The 20,863-nt window shown below is 49.5% G+C and overlaps 1 protein-coding gene across 19 annotated transcripts in view; it reads right to left on the bottom strand.

Annotated features, from left to right (window-relative positions):
• Positions 1–20,863, bottom strand: part of GATAD2A (GATA zinc finger domain containing 2A) — a 121,517-nt gene that overhangs the window by 20,842 nt on the left and 79,812 nt on the right. For 11 of the 19 annotated variants that reach the window (XM_054538771.2, XM_024236485.3, XM_024236491.3 and 8 more), the window contains one exon: positions 20,453–20,727. In XM_054538771.2, the coding sequence (XP_054394746.1) occupies positions 20,453–20,727 (275 nt within the window). The remainder of the gene's footprint in view (positions 1–20,452; positions 20,728–20,863) is intronic. The other 8 variants (XM_024236489.3, XM_024236483.3, XM_054538775.2 and 5 more) reach the window with 1 other exon arrangement.

Raw genomic sequence — 20,863 nt, 5'->3', positions numbered from 1 at the left:
GTTCCAGGGTGGGGGCTGTGAGTTCAGGAGGAACCAGCGCCACGGACTGATGGACCCCCTTGCAGGGTGGGCAGCTGCTTCCCTCGTGCACACAGATGTTGTGCTGCTGGGGGAAAGGGAAACTCACTCACAAGGATTTCTGAATTGTGTGTCATCATGTGTCTTTGTAAAGCAACAGACCCTGGAAGCCAAATTCCTATTCTTTGAGTCCAAGCGCTTTTGTGGATATGAAGAAGGAGCCCTAATACTCATGGCTGACAAACCCTGTACACCGGACCAGACTCTCCAAGGCCCCCCAGCCTTGCAGTCCTGAGTCTCTGTAGTACTGAGGAGGCCGGAGGCTCTGGCTGGATCTATTCACAGCCCCCCGTAGTACTTGACCTGGGCTGGTTTTATGGCTCAATTCCCAAACTACAGAATGCAGAGGAAGTGACGTGGCAGCCTTTTCAGGTGAGGTCACAGAAGCCTTGCAGCTTCTCTGCCTGAGCCCTCAGAATGCTTGCTCTAGGAGAGCTGAGGTCTGACTGCCCCAAACCACCACGGGGTCAGAGGCCCACGCTAGCCCCCGCTACAGTGAGGGAGATGGAGACAGGCACAGAGACTGGTTCAGCCAGTCCCAGCTGTTTTGGCCATCACATGTGAGCGATGAAACCACTGGGGACACTCAGCCCAGCTGACATGCAACTGCAAAGACCAGAGGGCCCCAGCAGCAGTGCCCAGCTGGGCGGGACCAGCCAACCAGCAGAACCGACAGACTGAAAAACGTCAATACCTCGCTGCTTCAAACCACTAAGCTAATGGAGCCAATGGCCCAGCCTGGCCCCTGGGGAGCTAACCCATATCACTGTAACTCCACTTCCTCCCTCAGATGCTACCCTGGGAGAAAGTAGGGAAAGAGAAGGGGGAAAGAAAGGGTTTACCCAAGTAACTACCTGCTGAGCCTTAAAGCTCCCCCCGACAGAGGGACCAACAGCAGCCTGCACAGAGGCCCCCCAGACAGGTGCAGACTCAAGATGAGAACAACTCTAGGAAAGTCATGTGGGAGACCAGAGCTGCCCAACAATGAAAGGGGGTGAAGAGGGTCCCATGGAAAAGGAGGAAGCAGTCTGCAGGCTAGAAAGCATCCCAGCTTCAGGCAGCACCTGGAGTGAAGTGAGTCAAGCCAGAAAGCAATTCCTCATGCTTCATCCAGTCTCTCTACCTGCCTTCAAGAAACACTCCTAGAAAAATCCTATGACAGGCCGGGCGCGGTGGCTCACGCCTGTAATCCCAGCACTTTGGGAGGCCGAGGCGGGCGGATCACGAGGTCAGGAGATCGAGACCATCCTGGCTAACACAGTGAAACCTCGTCTCTACTAAAAATACAAAAAATTAGCTGGGCGAGGTGGCGGGCGCCTGTAGTCCCAGCTACTCGGGAGGCTGAGGCAGGAGAATGGCATGAAGCCCGGGGGGCGGAGCCTGCAGTGAGCCGAGATCGTGCCACTGCACTCCAGCCTGGGCGACAGCGAGACTCCGTCTCAAAATTTAAAAAACATTAAAAAAATTAAAAACAAAAAAGAAAAAGAAAAATCCTATGACAGAGAAAAAGGACACAGTTATCAGTTCCCCAAGTTAGTCCTACCACTGAGAAACTTCTTTTTTTAGAGACAGGGTCTCACTCTTGTCAGGCTGGAGTGCAATGGTGTGATCATAGTTTAATGTAGCCTGGAATCCCTGGGCTCCAGTGATCCTCCCACCTCAGCTTCCCAAGCTGCTGGGACCACAGGGAAGCACTACCACACCTGGCTAATTTTTTTCAATTTTCAATTTTTGATATTGAGACAGGGTCTCTCATTCTGTTGCCTACGCTGGAGCACAGTGGCATGATCATGGCTTGCTGCATTTTTAAAGTTTTTGTACAGGTGGGGTCTCGCTGTGTTGCCCAGGCCTGTCTGGGCAATATCTTGTGTGGCAGGCCCCTGTGTAGTGGGTGTGCTGACATACAATTCTGGCAGCATTCACTGCAACCTGGAAGTGGGGGCTGCTCACTGGGACCCCATGCAGTCCTCTCTCCTTTCCCAAGGGGTGGTGTTCACTCAGAGACACTCAGTTGATAGAAAGGGAGCTCTGTTGTCTGGACACACAGGCTGTGCCCGAAAACTGAAGAACTAGGCTGGGTGTGGTGGCTAACACCTGTAATTCCAGCACTTTAGGAGGCTGAGGCGGGCGGATCACGAGGTCAAGAGATGGAGACCATCCTGGCTAACACGGTGAAACCCCGTCTCTACTAAAAATACAAAAAAAAAAAAAAAAAAATTAGCCGGGTATGGTGGCGGGCTCCTGTAGTCCCAGCTACTCGGGAGGCTGAGGCAGCAGAATGGCATGAACCCAGGAGGTGGAGCTTGCAGTGAGCTGAGATCGCGCCACTGCACTCCATACTGGGTGACAGAGTGAGACTCAGTCTCCAAAAAAAAACACTGAAGAACTCCTGGGGGTTGTCTGGTGTCCTCCCGAGCCACCCCGCTCCCCATGCCCTGAGGCCCACCTGCTTCTCGCCAGCTGCAGCCCCTCTGTGGTTCCCTCAACTCCCTTCTTAGCATCCGTCACACTCCTCCCGCCACGTAACTTGAGCTCCTCTTGGCTGGGATGTGAGAGAAAAGTCCAGAGCCTGCTTTGTGGGGCCCAGGAAGACAGAACACATTCTGCTTCTCTGCCACAGAGGCCGTGGAGGTGAGCAGCTGGGATGGGATTTTTGAAACTCAGCCATCATTCTTCCTGGAGACTTCAGGTCCAACGACCGCTCTGGGACTCCATTATGGTGAGCACTGCCACAGTGCTGGCTAAAGAGCTCAGGAAAAAGAGAGTCTGTGTGGCTGGCCCAGACCTCTGAGCCCATCCCTGCCTGCTCTCCTTTCCCCAGAACAGAAGGGAGCAGTCCCAGGTCCCCAGCTAGAGAAGAGGAGCCCCATGCAGTGCCCGCCCCCAGCATCAGCACAGCCAGGGGGCAGCCAGCCGGTGCTGCCAGAACGCCTTCTAGGAACGCAACAGCCCCTGAATTCAAAGGGCCCAGCCAGGGAGGCCCAGAGGACCTCACTGTGACAGGGGCCAGTCTCGGGGGCGTGCAGAATAGCTTGGTTGAGGGTAGTAGAGACAAGCCTAGGAGACCTTAGTACCATGCTCATGTGGGCCAGCAGCCTCTACCCGCCCACAGAGGCCACTGCAGCCCAACCTTGCCAGCAGCTGACACCACAGGGGAGGAGGCCACATCAAATCCAGCACGCTCTGCTTAGAAATACAGGAAGACACATGCATTAGAAATGACTACAATCGAAGAACTGAAAGGCTAACTTTTCAGGTTTCGAAAACCCAGTAAACACCTGCTGGGCCTTTATGATGGCCATTCCTAGGCCAACCACCAAAATTCACCCTTCCACATAATCCTCTCCACAGCTCCACCATCACCCCCAGTTCCCAGTCCAGGGAACAATCTTAAGGGAGGGCCACATGACTTCCTAAGGTCACACACCAGGACCTGCAGACAACCTGGGCTCCTACAGCACCTGAGCTCCTGTGTGGACCCCTCACTGTGCCAGGACCCTGGGGGAACCCTAAAGAGGAGGTATGGGGTTAGAGAGGATAGGCCCCATGTGACTGGCAGCTGCTAATTCAGGTCACCAAATATCTTTATTTGGAGAGAAGCGTCTCCCTCTATTGCCCAGGATGGAGTGCAGTGGCGTGATCTTGGCTCACTGCAAATTCTGCCTCCCAGGTTCAAGTGATTCTCCGGCCTCAGCCTCTCCAGTAACTGGGACTACAGGCGCCCACCACCACACCTGGCTAATTTTTGTATTTTTAGTAGAGACAGGGTTTCACCACGTTGGTCAGGCTGGTCTCAAACTCCTGAGCTCAAGTGATCTGCCCACCTTGGCCTCCCAAAGTGCTGAGATACAGGCATGAGCCACCGCATTCGGTCATATTTTATTTTTTTTGAGACAGGGTCTCATTCTGTAACCCAGGCTGGAGTGCAGTGGTACAATCACAGCTCACTACAGCCTCGACCTCCTGGGCTCAAGCGATCCTCCCACCTCAGCCTCCTGAGTAGCTGGGACTACAGGCACGAGCCACCACACCCAGCCAATTAATTTGTTATTTATTGGTAGATACGGGAACCACTATGTATTGCCCAGGCTTGGTCTTGAACTCTTAGGATCAGGTGATCCTTCCACCTCAGCCTCCCAAAGTGCTGTAACAGGCGTGAGCCACTGAGCCCCACTATGTCATTTTTGGAATAGTGAACCTTTATTTATGGCTGAAGGATCCTGGACAGCCAGTAGCATCCACAAGCTAAGTCCCTGAGGTGTGAAGGAGGGGGCAGTGTGAGGACACAGATGTGGCCCTTGGACTCTATCAAGAAATGATAACTTACCCAAATCACAAGACAAGTCAGCGGATGGTCAGAAACAAAATATGGCCGGATGCGACGGTTCACGCCTGCAATCCCAGCACTTTGGGAGGCTGAGGTGAGAGGATGACCTGAGCTTTGGAGTTCAAGAGCAGCCTGGGCAACACAGTGAGACCCCGTCTCTAAAAAAATTAAAAAGCTGGGCATGGTGGAAACCACCTGTAGTCCCAGCCACTCAAGAGACTGAGGCAGAAGGATCACTTGAGCCCAGGAGCTGGAGGCTACAGTGAGCTATGATTGTACCACTGCATTCCAGTCTGGGAGACACAGCAAGACCCTGTCTTAAAAAAGGAAAGAAACAAAACTCAGAGGTGGTGGACACTCACACTGCAAGTGGGCCAATGCCTGCTGGAAGGGGTAGGATGGGGTTGTGGTGCTCAGGAATCCAGGCTCCTAAGGGCCTGGTGTGGGGAGAGTAAAGGACAAAGAGGAGGAGAAACCCTGGCCACTGACCGCAGCACCCCTCCTGATGCTGGTCCCTACACCCATGCTAGGCCCACCTTCCTCCAGGGAGAAAACATGGTGAGAACTCCTCAAGCAGGGTGGAGGAAGGACTCCCTAAAGCAAATGAACTGAAGGCATCTCTTGGGAGAGATGCCAGCTTCCTCGCCAATACACAGGGAGAGAGAAGTCACCTGTGTGCATGAAAGCCACAAACATGAAACACACACTGCTTCTGAAACGACCACAAAATTTCTCAATGAATGGAAAGTGCTCGCTGTGCCTGGAAACCTCCTGCCCCTCTTTTAAATATCTGCATCACAAGTGGCTGGATCCCCATCACTTGCACCTGTCCTCCTAGCCAGCTAGGTATACCCACACCCCAATCAGACCTGCTCCAGTTGCTCTGTGCAGAATGGCCGCAGGTGACCCACGAGGACCACTGAGGGGGCTGGGTGCACCTCTGCAGGTGTTGGGGTGACTGGCCCATTCACCAAACCTCAATGAGGCCAAATTTCTTCATCTGCAGAAGGGGACGCCACTCACCTCAGGGAGCAGTCATGAAATGCGATTAAACCTCAACCTCTGAGTAGTGTCTCTGTGGTATCCCATGACAAAGTACGACAGGATGAAGCCCTCCTGCTGCATACTGCAGTGGAACGGCGCCATGAAGAGAAGCGCACGCGTGAGCATTCATGCAAAGCCTGGTGCTTCATGAAAAACACCCAAGGGTATCTGGTACCAGTGATAAAGTATGAGCTTCCATTAATCAAAACTCAGAATTTTGGAAAACTTATATTTGCTACTTGCTGTGAGCTCAACAACTTCCCAATGGATAGGTGGTGACATTGACAAATCTGATTTTGTGACACTAAATGATGATATGTGTATCTGAAACGTCTCTGTAACTCAGTAAACTACTATTTTCCAATGTTCAATGGTATTACAAACCCATACGTGAGTAAAATGTCATTCAGGGGAAGAAAAGATAAAACTGTCAGGCAGAAGAATCCCAAATAATTTATGCAGACAATTCACCTTTGAAGAGTTGAGCATGAGTCCCCATTCCTCAAGAGTGGGCTGTGTCGCCAGGCACGGTGGCTCACACCTGGAATCCTAGCACTTTGGGAGCCGAGGCGGGTGGATCACAGGAGGCCAGGAGTTTGAGACCAGCCTGGCCAACTTAGTGAACAACCCCTTCTCTAAAGTGCCTGTAATCCCAGCTACTCACAAGGCTAAGGCAGGAGAATCGCTAGAACCTGGGAGGCAGAGGTTGCAGTGAGCCAAGATCATGCCATTGCACTCCAGCCTAGGTAACGCAGTGAGACTCCATCTCAAAAAAAAAAAAGAGTGGGCCACACATAGTAACTTCCTTCCAAAGAGGACAGTATGGAAATGGTGGAGCAGGGGAAGGAGGGGAGGGTAACTTTACAGTAGAAAAACCTGACAAATGGCACCTCACCCAAATGATCGTTCGGTCAAGACCACCAGTACCTTTGATATGATGTGACAAGAAGAGCACTTCACCCTCTGTGGTCTTCCTCCCCCAAATCCATCACCTGCCTGTGAGAAAAATATCTGACAAATCCTAATGCACTGACATTCTATAGAACACTTGACCTCTGCTCCTCAAAACTGACAAGGTAACCCAAAACAAAGAAAGTATGAGAAACTGTCATAGTCCAAGGAATCTAGGGAGACAAAAGGACTAAATATAACGTAAGGGAAAAAGGACAGCTGGAAAAAACTGAGGAAATCAGAATAAAGTATGAACTTGGTTAAAAGAATACATGGATCCTGGCTCGCTACTTGTGACACATGTTCTGTAGTCTGTTAACAATGTGGAGACTGGGGTGGGGTTTGCAGGACTGATCTTTGCAACTTTTCTGTGAGTCTAAGACTATTCTAAAATTAAAAGTTAGTTTTAAAAACAGATTTTTCTGTTCAAAGTGCAAAAGAGTCCCACGGATTTTAATGTAACCACGTACAAAAAGCTCAATGATGAGGTTTCAGAGTCTAAGGGCCAACTCACCGGTAGCGACTTGCCACTCTGGATTTTGGTTTCTCATTACAGGAGGAAATGCACAATGATCCAAAAAGCCTATGGAAACGCTCCTCCACTCTCTAACCTCTTCTCCATGCTAGTTACATTTTCTTCACCATGCTTCAACCCTCACAAAGAATGCAAGAGGATGGACACAGAAACAGCCACGGGAACCTAGCAGCTGCCTTCTTAGTGAGCTGAGTGTTATGTTAAAGAGATTTGCAAAATAGATTTCTAATAAAAAGTTATTTATGCTAATATGTCACAGGTCTATTATAGTCATCTTTAAATGAATTAATAATAGGGTTTTTTTTTTTTTTTTTTTAGATAAGGTCTCAACTCAGGTTGTCCAGCCTGGAGTACAGTGGTGCCATCTCAGCTGACTGCAGCCTCTGCCTCCCAGGCCCAGGTGATTCTCCCACCTTAGCCTCCCAAATAGCTGGGACTACAAGTGTGCAACACCACTCTCTGCAATGTTTTTGGATTTTTAATAGAGACAGTTTTGCTATGTTGCCCAGGCTGAAATTTTTTTTTTTTTTTTGAGACAGAGTGTCCCTCTGTTGCCCAGGCTGGAGTGCAGTGGTGCGATCTTGGCTCACTGCAACCTCTGTCTCCTGGGTTCAAGTGATGCTTGTGCCTCAGCTTCCCAAGTAGCTGGGATTACAGAAGTGTGCCACCATGCCCAGCTACTTTTTTTGTAGCAACACGGTTTTGCCATGTTGCTCAGGATGGTCTCGAACTCCTGGCCTCATGTGATCTGCCCACCTCGGCCTCCCAAAGTGGGAGGCCTCCCAAACTGGGATTATAGGCATGAGCCACTGCGCCTGGCCAGTATTTTCAAATTTTCTAACACAGTAAATGTCAACAGACATATCCCACAAATCCAACTGCTGTCTGGGGCCCAGAGATGGAAAAGGGAAGGTGCCAGTGCTTCAGGAAAAGGATTTCCCGTCTCTGGCAGCCCGGACAGTAGTGCAGAGGCTGGGATCCTGGGTCCTGTCCTGCTGATATATCATAGCCCATGTAACTTTCTTTTTGCTGCCGAAGTTCTATTTTGAAAAGTGAGAAGTACTAAAAATTTAATAGGATTCACCCCAAAGATACACTATAATTGCTTATAAAACCTATTTAATCATCAGCTAACAAAATTTGGTCACCTTAAGGTTCTTACAGCCTTATGTGGCAACTGTACAGCCTCTATGTTTAGCTAAGTCACAGAAAGCGGGCGTCGCCCTATGGCTGTGGCTCAAACACAGGAACATGGCTGGCCAGGTCACCCAGGACCTCAGTGTGAGGATGCTATTCTGAATCTTGTGCCCCACTGCCCCTAGACTGCTGGTCTCTGGGACTAGGAATCTCCTTCCTTCTCCAGCAAGTTGGCCACTTCTCTCCCATCCAAATACCTGAGAGATCCTGGGCTCCACCTAGGCTCAGAGCATCAACTCTCCCTTCTCCAGAGGGGGGTCCCAAACCCAAGGCCCAGTCCCAACTCTATGTTCCACCCTTCCTGCATCCAACAATCTATCCCAGCCCATCTTTCCGGTCTCTGCTTCTACCACCGTGTACCTTCAGACTCTGACCCCTGTACCCGGTGCACCATGATTTCTGGGCTGCAGTCCCCCAGAGGGTGCCCTCAGACCACTCTTCCCACACCGCCTGCAGACACGCCAAGTCTCCTGGGGCCTGGACTGATGGCTCTCTTTAGAATGCTCTTTGTACGAAAGCTATCAGGGCCCTGCCTTGAGGAATTCTGCATGGCATCAAGTCTCAGTCGCATGAACCCCCAAAGCTTTTCAATTTGATGACATCACAACTATTTTAAAGATATAAGCTCTAAAAATCCGCAGTCCTATGGCACGGATCCCAAGCAAGGGAGGCACATAGCAACATCTGGTATGTCTCCCATCTTTCCACCCATCAGACGTCCCCTCCCTTGTCTCCCACCCTCCAGAGAGAACGGTGGCATCTGCCCGAGCCTCAGCCACAGGGAACTCAGCGTTTCCAAAGGCAGCAGATCCAGCTTGGCTTCAGGCGTTACCCTGCCTTCCTCTCAGCACTGTGACTTTACACTACGGTGGAGCCTCAATTCACAGAGGAGACAAGAGGCATTCACAAAGTTGGGGCAGACTGTCCCAGGCCACACAGAGATTCAGTACATGGCCGATCCAGGCTGTCAGACACCCACATTCTTTTTTCTACCACCAGCTGCCCCCTCAGGCTCACAAATTATAATTCATATGCTCATCTTAAGAGAGAGAAGAAAAACCTCAGAAAGATCTCTTCTAACCAGGTAGGCTTTTCTTTTCTTCCAGGGGCACATTCTGCTAACCAGGAAAACACTGCCCCCCTAGGCGTGACGCCTGCCTGTCCCACCGGGGATCACACGTGCCCCTGCAGGTTCCCAGGTATCCACTCCCTCTGTTTCTACCTGTTCTGCACACAGAGACACCCAAGGCCTGGTGCCCACTGCCCTTCGCTCCACTCCTTCACCAGGTTAGGGGACCATGAGGGACAGGACCGGCTCTCGGCCTAAGGAGCACTCAGAGGCCGCCCCGTAGCCTCCAGGTTGGTTTCAGTGCAACTGCTTGCAGCATGGCAGGGAAACTGGCTGCAGACTGAAAAGCAACATAACTAAACCCAGTTTCAGTGGGCACAGCGGAGTGCTGGTCAGACACCCTCCCTGTCTTGTCCCTGTGGATGAGACATTTAAATAACCCGCTACAGCAGCTGGGGCATCAGTTACAGGAAGAGGAGCCTGTCAGTGAGTGACAAATAAGACAACAGCAGGAATACATGCTGGGAGGAGATATCAGAAGCCGCAGCAGCAAAACAGAAGGCAAGTCATTTAAAAAGAAGGAAGAGGTCTGCTTAATCTGCAAATATGCTCAACTTACAGATGTGTGAGAGGAGTTCAGACAGAGAAGGCCAAACATTTACTGGTGATTACCTCGATGTCCATACAGAGTGTGGCCTCTGGTTTTCTGTCAGAGCCACCACAGGACAATAACATCCCCAGAGAGCCTGCACTGTCCAAGACAGAAGCCCCATTTCAAAGTCAGGGATCCCGAGTCCCCTCCATGACCAGAGGAGGGCGTCTAAAGGCAACAGGGAGCTGGCAACACCTTGGAGAAGCTGAAGTTCAGGAAGACCAGGAGTGATGCTCTTTTACCTGGCACCGGGCTGGCTCATGCTACGGCCCTCATGTGAGCTGAGGACTTGGGGAGTTAGAAACAGGGCAGCCTGTTATCCTGGTGCCCCTATATAATCTAACGATTCTCAGAAGTACAGGTGGACCCCTCACATTTCAGCGATTTCTGGGATTAGAGTCCCAGATAAAGGGAAATGGGATGAGGAGCCTGCAGGAAAGGGGTGACATAGAGAACAAGGAGGAGACAGACGGTGGCCACTGAGGTTTGGAGGGGCAGCGGCTAAGGCAGGGAAGGGAGAACAAAATGGATTCCCAAGGGAACATACCTCTCAGTTCCCATGAGCTAAGAAATGCCCGCAGGCTGTGGATTTCTAGTTGGAGCTGGTGAAGGCACTCCCTGGGGCCACCCAGCCTCTCCTGGAAGTTGCCCAGCAGCAGACAGAGAATTAGCAAGTGAAAGGCAGCAGCCAGCCCTCAACAGGTGCTGGGAAGGGGCTGGGGCAGCGGAGGAGGGGACTCCAGAGAGCCGCCCACAGAGTACCCTGCTCCGGAGCCACCTATCTGGACCCTGACTCTGGGACGGACCAGTGGTCACACAAAGGGAAAACAGCTTCTTGCTGCGGGACTTCCAAAGCTCTGGCACCCCGATGGGGGATTTAGGGGTTCAATCCCTGCCAAGAGGGCTGTAGGAGGCAGCCAGTGTGAGGGCCACAAACCATGTCCCTGGGCTATGAGAACCCAGCCCTTTCCTGAGCCCTCACGTCGACAGCTGTGCCACATTAATCCATCGTCCATCTCATTCAAGGACGTGCATTCCTGTAGACAGCCGGCCGGCGGGCCGGGAGCAGCTGCGCGGAGGCATAGTCCTGAGAGCAGGGGATGGAAGCTCAGCTCTGCACATCGCTGTGAAGACAACCCCTCCACCCGTATGCAGGCAGCCAACACAAAGATGATAGGGGTTCTGTGGCACCAGCAACTGTCCGAGCATCTGCTATGTGACTGACTAGCACAAGGGGCAGTGAGCTCTTCTGCCTGGCCTCGTGCTTCCATCAAAGAGGGGCAAGGGTGACGGGCTTAAGACACAGCCACACATGTAGGCCAAGTCTGGACCTCAACCTCTCTGGGGACCCAGTGGCTAAAACTACAAAGACAACAAGTGAAGATGGTGTGCTGGACTGCCACCTGTGAGTGTGAAAAGCATAGACCATTTTGGGGGAAAAGCCCAGTCGTTTCTTTAAAACGACTAACGACACACACAATTTGTAACCCTGCAGTTCAACCTGAGTGTTTACCGAGAGAAATGCTGACCCGTGCCCACAAAGAGACAATCTGCAAGGACCTGCACAGCAGCGGGTGCTCACACCAGCCCCAAATTGGAGGCTGCACAGATGTCTACTGACAGGTGAGAAGTACCCTGTGCACACTACTCAAGAGGCACACCAATACACACCAGGGGCAAATCCCAAAACACTCAGAAGGAAGCCGGACCCCAAAGAGCACTGAGTGAGTGCACCCCCGGAAAACCGGAAAAGAGGCAAGACCAGTCTCATGAGGGGAAGCATCAAAACAGGAAGGGCTAGGAGTGCGTGAGGGCCCTTCTGGAGTGGGATGGTAAGGTTTCTGGGCAGTGATAAAGTTTGTGACCTAAATCAGGGTTTGACTCACAGGTGCACGCGTCAGTCAGAACTCATCATCTCGGGCACACCAGGGGAGCCCCATGCTCACGTGGTTGTGGGGGTTGGGGGCAATTCCGGTGTCGACCTCACCCTCCTCTCCCTTCCCTGTAAAAAGCATCTGTCCAAACAGCAAGGACTCCATCCATGATCCTCAGAGTCATCTTGCAAAAATTATGCGATGCACACCTTTTTTCCAGCTGGCCCCATTTTGGCACAGAACAAAACAAATCCGTCCACACTCCCACGTTCTGGACAACTGGGTGGCTAGATGTCTAGGAAGAAGCAATATCACATTACTTTCTGATTTGTTTTTGGTTTTGGAAGGCTTGGGTGTCAATATGTTTTTTGTTTTGTTTTTTTTTTTGAGACGGAGTCTCGCTCTGTCGCCCAGGCTGGAGTGCAGTGGTGTGATCTGGGGTCACTGCAAGCCCCACCTCCCGAGTTCACGCCATTCTCCTGCCTCAGCCACCCAAGTAGCTGGGACTACAGGTGCCCGCCACTACGCCCGGCTAATTTTTCTTTTTTTTTTTTTTTTTAGTAGAGACGGGGTTTCACCGTGTTAGCCAGGATGGTCTCGATCTCCTGACCTCGTGATCTGCCCACCTCGGCCTCCCAAAGTGCTGGGATTACAGGCGTGAGCCACTGAGCCTGGCCTAACCTGCATTTTAATGATGGGCACGCATGCTCACCGTGGTGGGTGGCCTAACCTGTCTTAACATCAAATGATCAGCCAGTGCATTCTCTGGGCAGGGAAGTGACACAGATGTGTCACCCCACCGCCCCCTTGGTGACTACCAAAGTCTAAAAAGAAAGACGACGACAATGATTCTAATTGTCATCAAGGACACCAGTGTCACCAACTGGACTACATTTCCAGTGTGTTTTACAGTCTGTCACTGGCCACAAGTGCTTGACCAGGGAGCTGAAGGCCAAAAAAAACTAAAGCCAAGATCAGATCTAACAGCACAGATGCTACTTTGAGCCCCAAAGTGGCCGAGGAACACACATCCCAGCCTGCTCTGTCCAGACCATGGGGCAGGCCTTTGGTCCAAGTGCTGCCCCCTCCCACAGCAGACAAGCCACTCATGGTACAAGGGGAGGTGGGGAGAGAAGAGCAAGACACAAGAGCTGCCTGAACGCCACACACCACTAACAGGGGGACAACTTGCCAGATATCCACCTAGGCTGTGTTGAAGTCTGCTCAATCCATGGACCACGGAAGCCACAGCCCAGTCTCCTCCCAGGTGAAATAAGGAAATGGAGATGGTGAGCCACACCGGCAATGGCAAGTCCTTCTTTCCAAGACCTCTGCACTTTCCTTCACGACATGGTCTTCCAAAAAAATAGCTGCATAAATCAGACCCTGTCTTGATTACCTCTCCACCAGAGATCAGCATAGTACCTGGCATACAGCAGGTCTGGTCCTGGACCACTGACAATCCAGAAAGAATTGACACCTCAGAAAAGGCACACACAAACACATCCTCAGTGAGGTGTGGCCATTCACAGAGTTCTCATTCCCTCACTCCATGCAGGCCCAAGGTGACTGAGGGACCCTCAGTCCTTACCTTTCAGTTGCAGGACCCCTGGAGAAGAGCCGCAACATGCTCTTCCATCCAAAAAAAAACAAATCAAAGCTGGGTACAGTGGCTCACACCTGTAATCCCAGCACTTTGGGAGGTTGAGGTGGGTGGATCACCTGAGGTCAGGAGTTCGAGACCAGCCTGGCCTACATGGTGAAACCCTGTCTCTACTAAAAATACAAAAATTAGCCGGGCGTGGTGGCAGATGCCTGTAATCCCAGCTACTCGGGAGGCTGAGGCAGGAGAAACGCTTGAACCTGAGAGGCAGAGGTTGCAGTGAGCTGAGACCACGCCACCACACTCCAGTCTGGGCAATAAGAACGAAACTCCACCTCAAAAAAAAAAAAAAAAGAAAGAAAGAAAGAAAAGAAAACAAATCAAGCTATTTCCATCTGGGTATGGCCAGTTACTTCTGAAGATCAACCATTTGACAGAAAGAGACTCTCCCCTATAGGAAAGTGCAGGACTGGATCTGCTACTTATCACAAAAACAAAACAGAAAGAATCGGCCCAGTGCTGTGGCTCATCTATAATCCCAGCACTTTGGGAGGCTGAGGCAGGAGGATCACTTGATATCAGGAGTTCAGGACCAGCCTGGGGAACATAATAAACCCCATCTCTACAAAAAAATTTTTTAAAAGAACAAAAAAAAAAACCCCCATCCGGGTGTGGTAGCATGCATCTATGGTCCCAGCTACTTGGGTGGCTTGAGCCGAGGTGTTCAAGGCTGCAGTGAGCTACGACTGCACCACTGCACTCTTGCCTGGCCGACAGCGCAAGACCAACTCCAAAAAACAGAGAACCAAAAGCAGCTTCCTCTGCCTGCCAGCTCCAGCCTCATCTGACAGTCCGGACTCGGCATGGGGGCAGCACATGCCCACGACCTTTGGATTGGCCTCACAAAACCAACAGACTCACAACTTCTACCTCTGTGGGTTTTGTTTTTCTGTGTGCACATTTATGGATGCCAGAACAGAAACCAAACTATTTTAACCTTTATTTAATTATTTATTTTTAACATCCATATTGAGGTATACTTTACATACCGCAAAATTCAGCCACCGTAAGAGTACAATTCAATGATTTCAGTAAATTTGTGCAATCATCACCACGATACAATTTTAAAATATTTCCATCTTCCCAAAATGTGCCCATGTGTTGTTAATCACTGCTCCCACCCACCCCCAGCCCTGTCCTAGTCAACCACTGGTCACTTTCCATCTCTCAAAGAAATTTGCTTTTTGGGGCAACATGCCCTGTAAGTGAAATTATACAACAAGTAGTCCCTGGATCTGCTGTTTCCTCCTTAGCGTGGTAAGTCTGAGATTCAGCCATGTTATGGCACACATGAGTAGTTTATAAAGCAGAACAGTAATCTGGTATATAGAGGTAGCAGGTTTGTTTTATCCATGGGACACTGGGGGTTGCTTCCAGTTTTTTTTTTTTTTGTTTTGAGACAGTCTTGTTCTGTCGCCAGGCTGGAGTACAGCGGCGCGATCTCAGCTCACTGCAACCTCTGCCTCCCAGGTTCAAACAATTCTCCTTCCTCAGCCTCCCACGTAGCTGGGACTACAGGTGCACGCCACCACACCCGGCTAATTTCTGTATTTTTAGTAGAGACGGGGTTTCACCATGTTGGCCAGGCTGGTCTCAAACTCTTGACCTCAGGTGATCCGCCTGCCTCGGCCTCCCAATGGGCTGGGATTACAGGCGTGAGCCACTGCGCCTGGCCCTGCTTCTACTTTTCGACCAGTATGAATCATGCTGCTGCAGGTGTACCTGTCTGCGTGGACACATTTTCATTTCTCTTGGATAAATTGCTAAGTCATATGGTAAGTTTACATCTAACTCTGTAAGATACTATCTGGGCTATTTTACATTCCTACCAGCAATGTATGAGGAATTCCAGTTTCTACACTTCCTCCTCAACACTTGTTACTTCCTTTTCTTTTTGTTTTTTACAGCTATACTAGAGCCTTGTTTTATGGTCCCATGTATGATCAACGGAGAACGTTCACCTACAATTGAGAGGATGTATTCTGCATTCACCAGGTATTCTATAGACGTCAGTCAGGCTAAGTGAGTTAATAATGTTCTTCAAGTCCTCCATATCTTGCCGATTTTGTCTAGATGTTCTACCAATTATTGAGAGTGGGATATTGAAATCTCTAACTATAACTGATTAATTTCCATCAATCCTATCAAGTTTATGTTTCGGGTATTTTGGGGCTCTGCTGACTGTTATGTCTTCCTGAAATATCATATGAAATGTCGCAGCTGGGCACGGTGGCTCATGTCTGTAATCCCAGCAATTTGGGAGGCTGAGGCAGGCAGATCACGAGGTCAAGAGTTCAAGATCAGCCTGGCCAACATGGTGAAACCCTGCCTCTACTAAAAATACAAGAAATTAGCCAGGCATGGTGGCGGGCACCTGTAGTCTCAGCTACTCAAGAGGCTGAGGCAGGAGAATCGCTGAAACCCATGAGGTGGAGATCGTGCCACTGCACTCCAGCCTGGGTGACAGAGTGAGACTCTGTCTCAAAAAAAAAAAAAATAAAATAATAATAATAATAATAAAAACAAAGTCACAGTTTGGCTCTAGTAATATTTTTTGTCTTAAAGTGTCTTTTATCTCTTATTAATACAGTTACTCCAGCTCTCAAACGGTTACTTATGGTATCTCTTTTTCCATCCTTTTCTATTATTCCTTGAATCTAAGGGGCGTCACTTATAAACAACATATAATTAAGCTGAATCTTGCTTTTTTTTTTTTTTTTTGAGACGGAGTCTTCTCTGTCGCCCAGGCTGGAGTGCAGGGGCACTATCTCAGCTTACTGCAACCTCCGCTTCATGGGTTCAAATGATTCTCCTGCCTCAGCCTCCCAAGTAGCTGGGACTACAGGTGCGTGCCACCACGCCCAGCTAATTTTTGTATTTTTAGTAGAGACGGGGTTTCACCGTATTGGCCAGGCTGCTATCAAACTCCTGATCTTGTGATCTGCCCACTTTGGCCTCCCAAAGTGCTGGCATTACAGGCGTGAGCCACTGCGCCCGGCCTGAATCTTGCTTCTTTACACTATCTGATAGTCCTTGCCTTTTGATTGGGGTATTTAGATCCCTCACAGTTACTGCCTTATTGACATGGCTGGATTGACATTTGCCATTTTGTTTTCTACGTGTCCTCTTTTTTGTTCCTTTATTTCTCAGTAAATAAAGAAACTGCCTTCTTTTGTGTTAAATATTTTTTAGTGTACAACTTTAATTCTTCTGATGATCTGATTTTCTTTTTCTTTTTTTTTTTGAGATGGAGTCTCGTTCTGTCGTCCAGGTTGGAGTGCAGAGGCGCAATCTTGGCTCACTGCAAGCTCCGCCTCCCAGGTTCACGCCATTTTCCTGCCTCAGCCTCCCAAGTAGCTGGGACTACAGGCGCCCACCACCACGCCAGGCTAATTTTTTTGTATTTTTAGTAGAGACAGGGTTTCACCACGTTAGCCAGGATGGTCTCAATCTCCTGACCTTGTGATCCATCTGCCTCAGCCTCCCAAAGCGCTGGGATTACAGGAGTGAGCCACTGCGCCCAGTCCTGATTTTTTTAAAACACTATATTTTAAAGATATTTTGTTCATAGCTGCTCTAGGCATTACAGTAAGCATCTTAATCACAATCTATATAAGATTGATGCTAACTTGATTCCAGTAAGATACAGAAATTTTGCTCCAATATTGCTCCATTTCATTCCCCATCTTTTGTACTAATATCACATATATTTTATCTATGGATATTATAAACCCAACAAATCATTCGAAGCCTTTGGCTGGCTTCCAGACTGCAGAACTAGTTAAGTCTTTCCAGTTAACCCATGCATTTACCATTTCCAGTGTTCTTTATTTCTTCTCATAGACTCAAGCTGCCAACGTGTCATTTATTTTCAGGCTGAAGAACTGGCAGGTCTACCAGCAATGGATTCCTTCAGTCTTGTTTACCTGACAATGTCTTTTTTGCTTTCATTTTTGAAGGACTGTTTTTACTGGCTATAGAATTCTGGGTTGGCAGTTTTCTTCTTTGGATACTTTTAACATCATTCAACTCCTTTTTGTTTCCATTGTCTCAAGTCAGAAGTCAGCTGTTCATCTTATTAATGCTCCCCAGATGTGCTGAGTTGTTTTTCTTTTGTTACTTTCAAGATTTTCTTTTTTTTCTTTGGCTTTCTACAGTTTGACTATGATGTATCTAGGTCAAGATCTCTTTGTACTTATGCTATTTAGGGTTTGTTGGGCTTCCTGGATGAGTTTCTCCTCAAGTATGTTTTTGCCCATTATTTTTTCAAATAGTTTTTCTATCTTGCCCCAACCTTGGGCTAAAACTGAGCCACTGTGCCTCCCCACTTGCCCATCTCCAAGACTGTTACTCTCATCTACAAGGCCACAGGCAGGGTTGCTACCACTCTAAAATGAACAGTCCTCCTCCTTTTCATCCACACAGTGAAGCTTTGGTCCTCACAGCTGACAGTGGCTGGACAGAACCTCTTTACCAAACAGATGGGAAAGGGCATGGGAATAGCTCCAGGCCAAATGCCATAGAGTCTCACTGTTCTCACCTGAAATTCAGCAGTTACAGGCATAAATACTTCTCAGATTGTTGTATGCCCCTGCTCAATTTTTCCAGATTGCTGAGATTGTTTCACTTTGCTTTTGTCAATTCTGACAATCTCCTCATTCGACACAACCAGAAGTTGCCCTCCACCCTCAATTTATGTGGAATATAAAACACTCACACAAGTTGGGAGACTAAGACAGAAAAACTGCTGAGTTAAAGACAGACAGGGAGGAGAGTAAAAAAGGGAGGCAGAAAGCTGGTTCTACCACTGTATCTGCCTCTGCATGCTCCAAATCATCCAACATAGCAATATGTACACTACACACACACATGCACACATATATATTTCTTGATGATTCCAATTCACCAGCCACTAAAGAAAAAGAAAACTCTCTCTCCTAGAAGCCATCAGAAACTGCCTCTAGCTTTCAATATGCCCAGATTCGGTCATAAGACGGTAATAAGTTAGCATGAAAGGAAAAAAGGTAGTTTTGAAAAACACCCAAATAGAAACTCTATAAACAGAATACTATACAGCAATGAAAATGGATTAACTACTGATATGCACAACAATATGGGTAAATCTCACAATGTTGAGTGAAAGCAGGAAGATAAAAGGTACATAGTATATAATCCCACTTATTTGAAGTACCAAAGCAGGAAAAACAAATCCATATTGTCAAGAACGTGATTACCCTTAGAGGCCAGTGACAGCAAGCAAGCATGAGGGGGCTTCAGAGGTGCTAGTAACATTTTTTTGTTTTTTTGAGACAGAGTCTCACTCTGTCCCCAGGCTGAAGTACAGTGGTGCGATCTCGGCTCACTGCAAGCTCCACCTCCCAGGTTCACACCATTCTCCTGCCTCAGCCTCCCAAGTAGCTGGGACTACAGGCACCCACCACCACGCCCAGCTAATTTTTTTTGTATGTTTAGTAGAGATGGGGTTTCACCATGTTAGCCAGGATGGTCTCAATCTCCTGACCTTGTGATCCACCCGCCTCGGCCCCCTAAAGTGCTGGGATTACAGGCGTGAGTCACCGCGCCCAGCTGAACTGAGTTTCTTTAACACTTAACTTTTCCCTCACAATCCACTGACCTACCCTGCAGGGGAACACGGTGATTACAGGAGAAAATGCATGCCAGGAGCCCAGGAATGCACAAGGGACCCCATGCACATGGACTGCAGATTCCCATGAACATGGACTCCTCCTCTTCCTGCCCTGACTCCACACCAGCCCCTCACTACTCACCCCTGCTGAGCTGTCATGGACTGGTCTCCGGCTGAAAACACAGAGAAAGGGAAAGGAGACTTGGACCTATAGTTTTATTTCTGGAACTTTAGAAGAAGACCTTGGTTTTAGAATGGGGACTGCAGACAGCAGAGTCAGACAGAAAAGCCCTCTTTGGACAGCAGGACTACAAAGTATATTTCCTCAGACTAGGAGGCTTTGTCAACAGGAGCAGGCTTGGGTTTTCCCATTTATCTTCCCATTTTAAACGCTGTGAACACCAGATGATCTCTGAAGTCCTCAGGATCCCAACAGTTTGGGTTCCAAAAACGAATTTGACATAAGACTGCAGGCTGGGGTCACCCTGTGGGGTTAGTTGACACGGGAAGGTGAGGAGCCACCAGCTGTCCCTTACAAACAGGCGTAGAGAGACAGGCCCTCCACAGGGAGAAGACTCCAGTGGGCGATGAGAAGAGAGAGCAACGGGCCACAGAGGAGTTTGTCACAGGGCCAGCCAGGAAGCTGTGGCCACACCACAGCCCTCAGTGGGTGTCTGGGCATGAACATTCTGGAGAGCTCCAAGGAGAGGGGTGATGCAAGAGCAGGTGCTGGGTCTGAATTTCTCTTTACAGAGAGAAAGGAAGGTTTTGAAGTCAAGAAATAAGTGGTAGATTGGGTCTTATTTTTATTTCAAGCTTTTACCTTAAGAGACTCACAAAAGGTGAATATGAGGAAAGTCACTCTTGAAGTAATCAGTGTTGACTAAGGACAAACCAACAGAGAAAGCCGAAGACCAGAACCAAGTGAACATGGAGTCGAGTGAGCATCCTGTACCCGCTCCGAGGAGGGTGCCCTGGGCTGGGCTCCCAACTCTATCCCTAGCCAAGTGACCAAGGTAGGTGTAGCATTCCTGGCCCTCTGACCTCTAGATCTGAAAAGCAGGGAAGCATAACCAAATGAAAAACTCAAGTGTCCCTACAAACCAAAAGCACCAAATTGGACAGACAGCAGTTGCATGGGTGGCAAAGGCCTACTGACGGCAGGGGAGCTGATGGAATGTGCCACTCCTCCTGTGAGACCCACACTCTGTGCCACTTGCAGTTGTGACCTGGGGCCCTAGAATGGCCACAACAGCACAGCTGTCAGTGGTGGGTGATGCCCAAGCTGAGCCTACAGCCCTCTCCACAACCCCGCCAAGCTGTTACCAACAGGCCTGGAGTGTGGCAAGCCCCAACCTGGGCACACTGGGCTTGTCTCCAGGTTCCAGCCCCTCCCGCTGGCTCCTCCTACTCACCTGTGTGAGGTGCGCATGTCCACGGGCCCATCGCCCACCAGCCCTTCGCCTCTGCCCATGGCCACGGCCGTAGCCTCTGTTGCCCTCAGCAATCCTTGGGCTGGACCTGCTCCCGGCTCAGGTGTCACCCTCATGTCTCCGTCAGTGTTTAAATCTGAAGCCAACAATCCTCTCTCCATTTTTATTTTCTTGCTCTCCACATCGTCCTCTGTTGGGTCCCGTTCAAGCGCTCGTTTCTGACTCCGTGTTCGGCATGCTTCTTCGGTCATTCTGAACTTGGGAGGGAGGAGAAGACACAACATTTTAACTGGGTGCAATGAAGGTGCCACCTCCTTGGAAACTTTTCAGTGTTGCTTTCAGTGTTTTCCTCCCTACGGGAAGGATGGCAAAAGAATGTACAACAAACGCAGG

The sequence above is a fragment of the Pongo abelii genome, chromosome 20, assembly GCF_028885655.2.
Source record: "Pongo abelii isolate AG06213 chromosome 20, NHGRI_mPonAbe1-v2.0_pri, whole genome shotgun sequence".
Classification (NCBI taxonomy): domain Eukaryota; kingdom Metazoa; phylum Chordata; class Mammalia; order Primates; family Hominidae; genus Pongo; species Pongo abelii.
The sequence above is the reverse complement of the archived record's forward strand: the minus strand, read 5'-3'. Positions and strand labels throughout refer to the sequence as shown.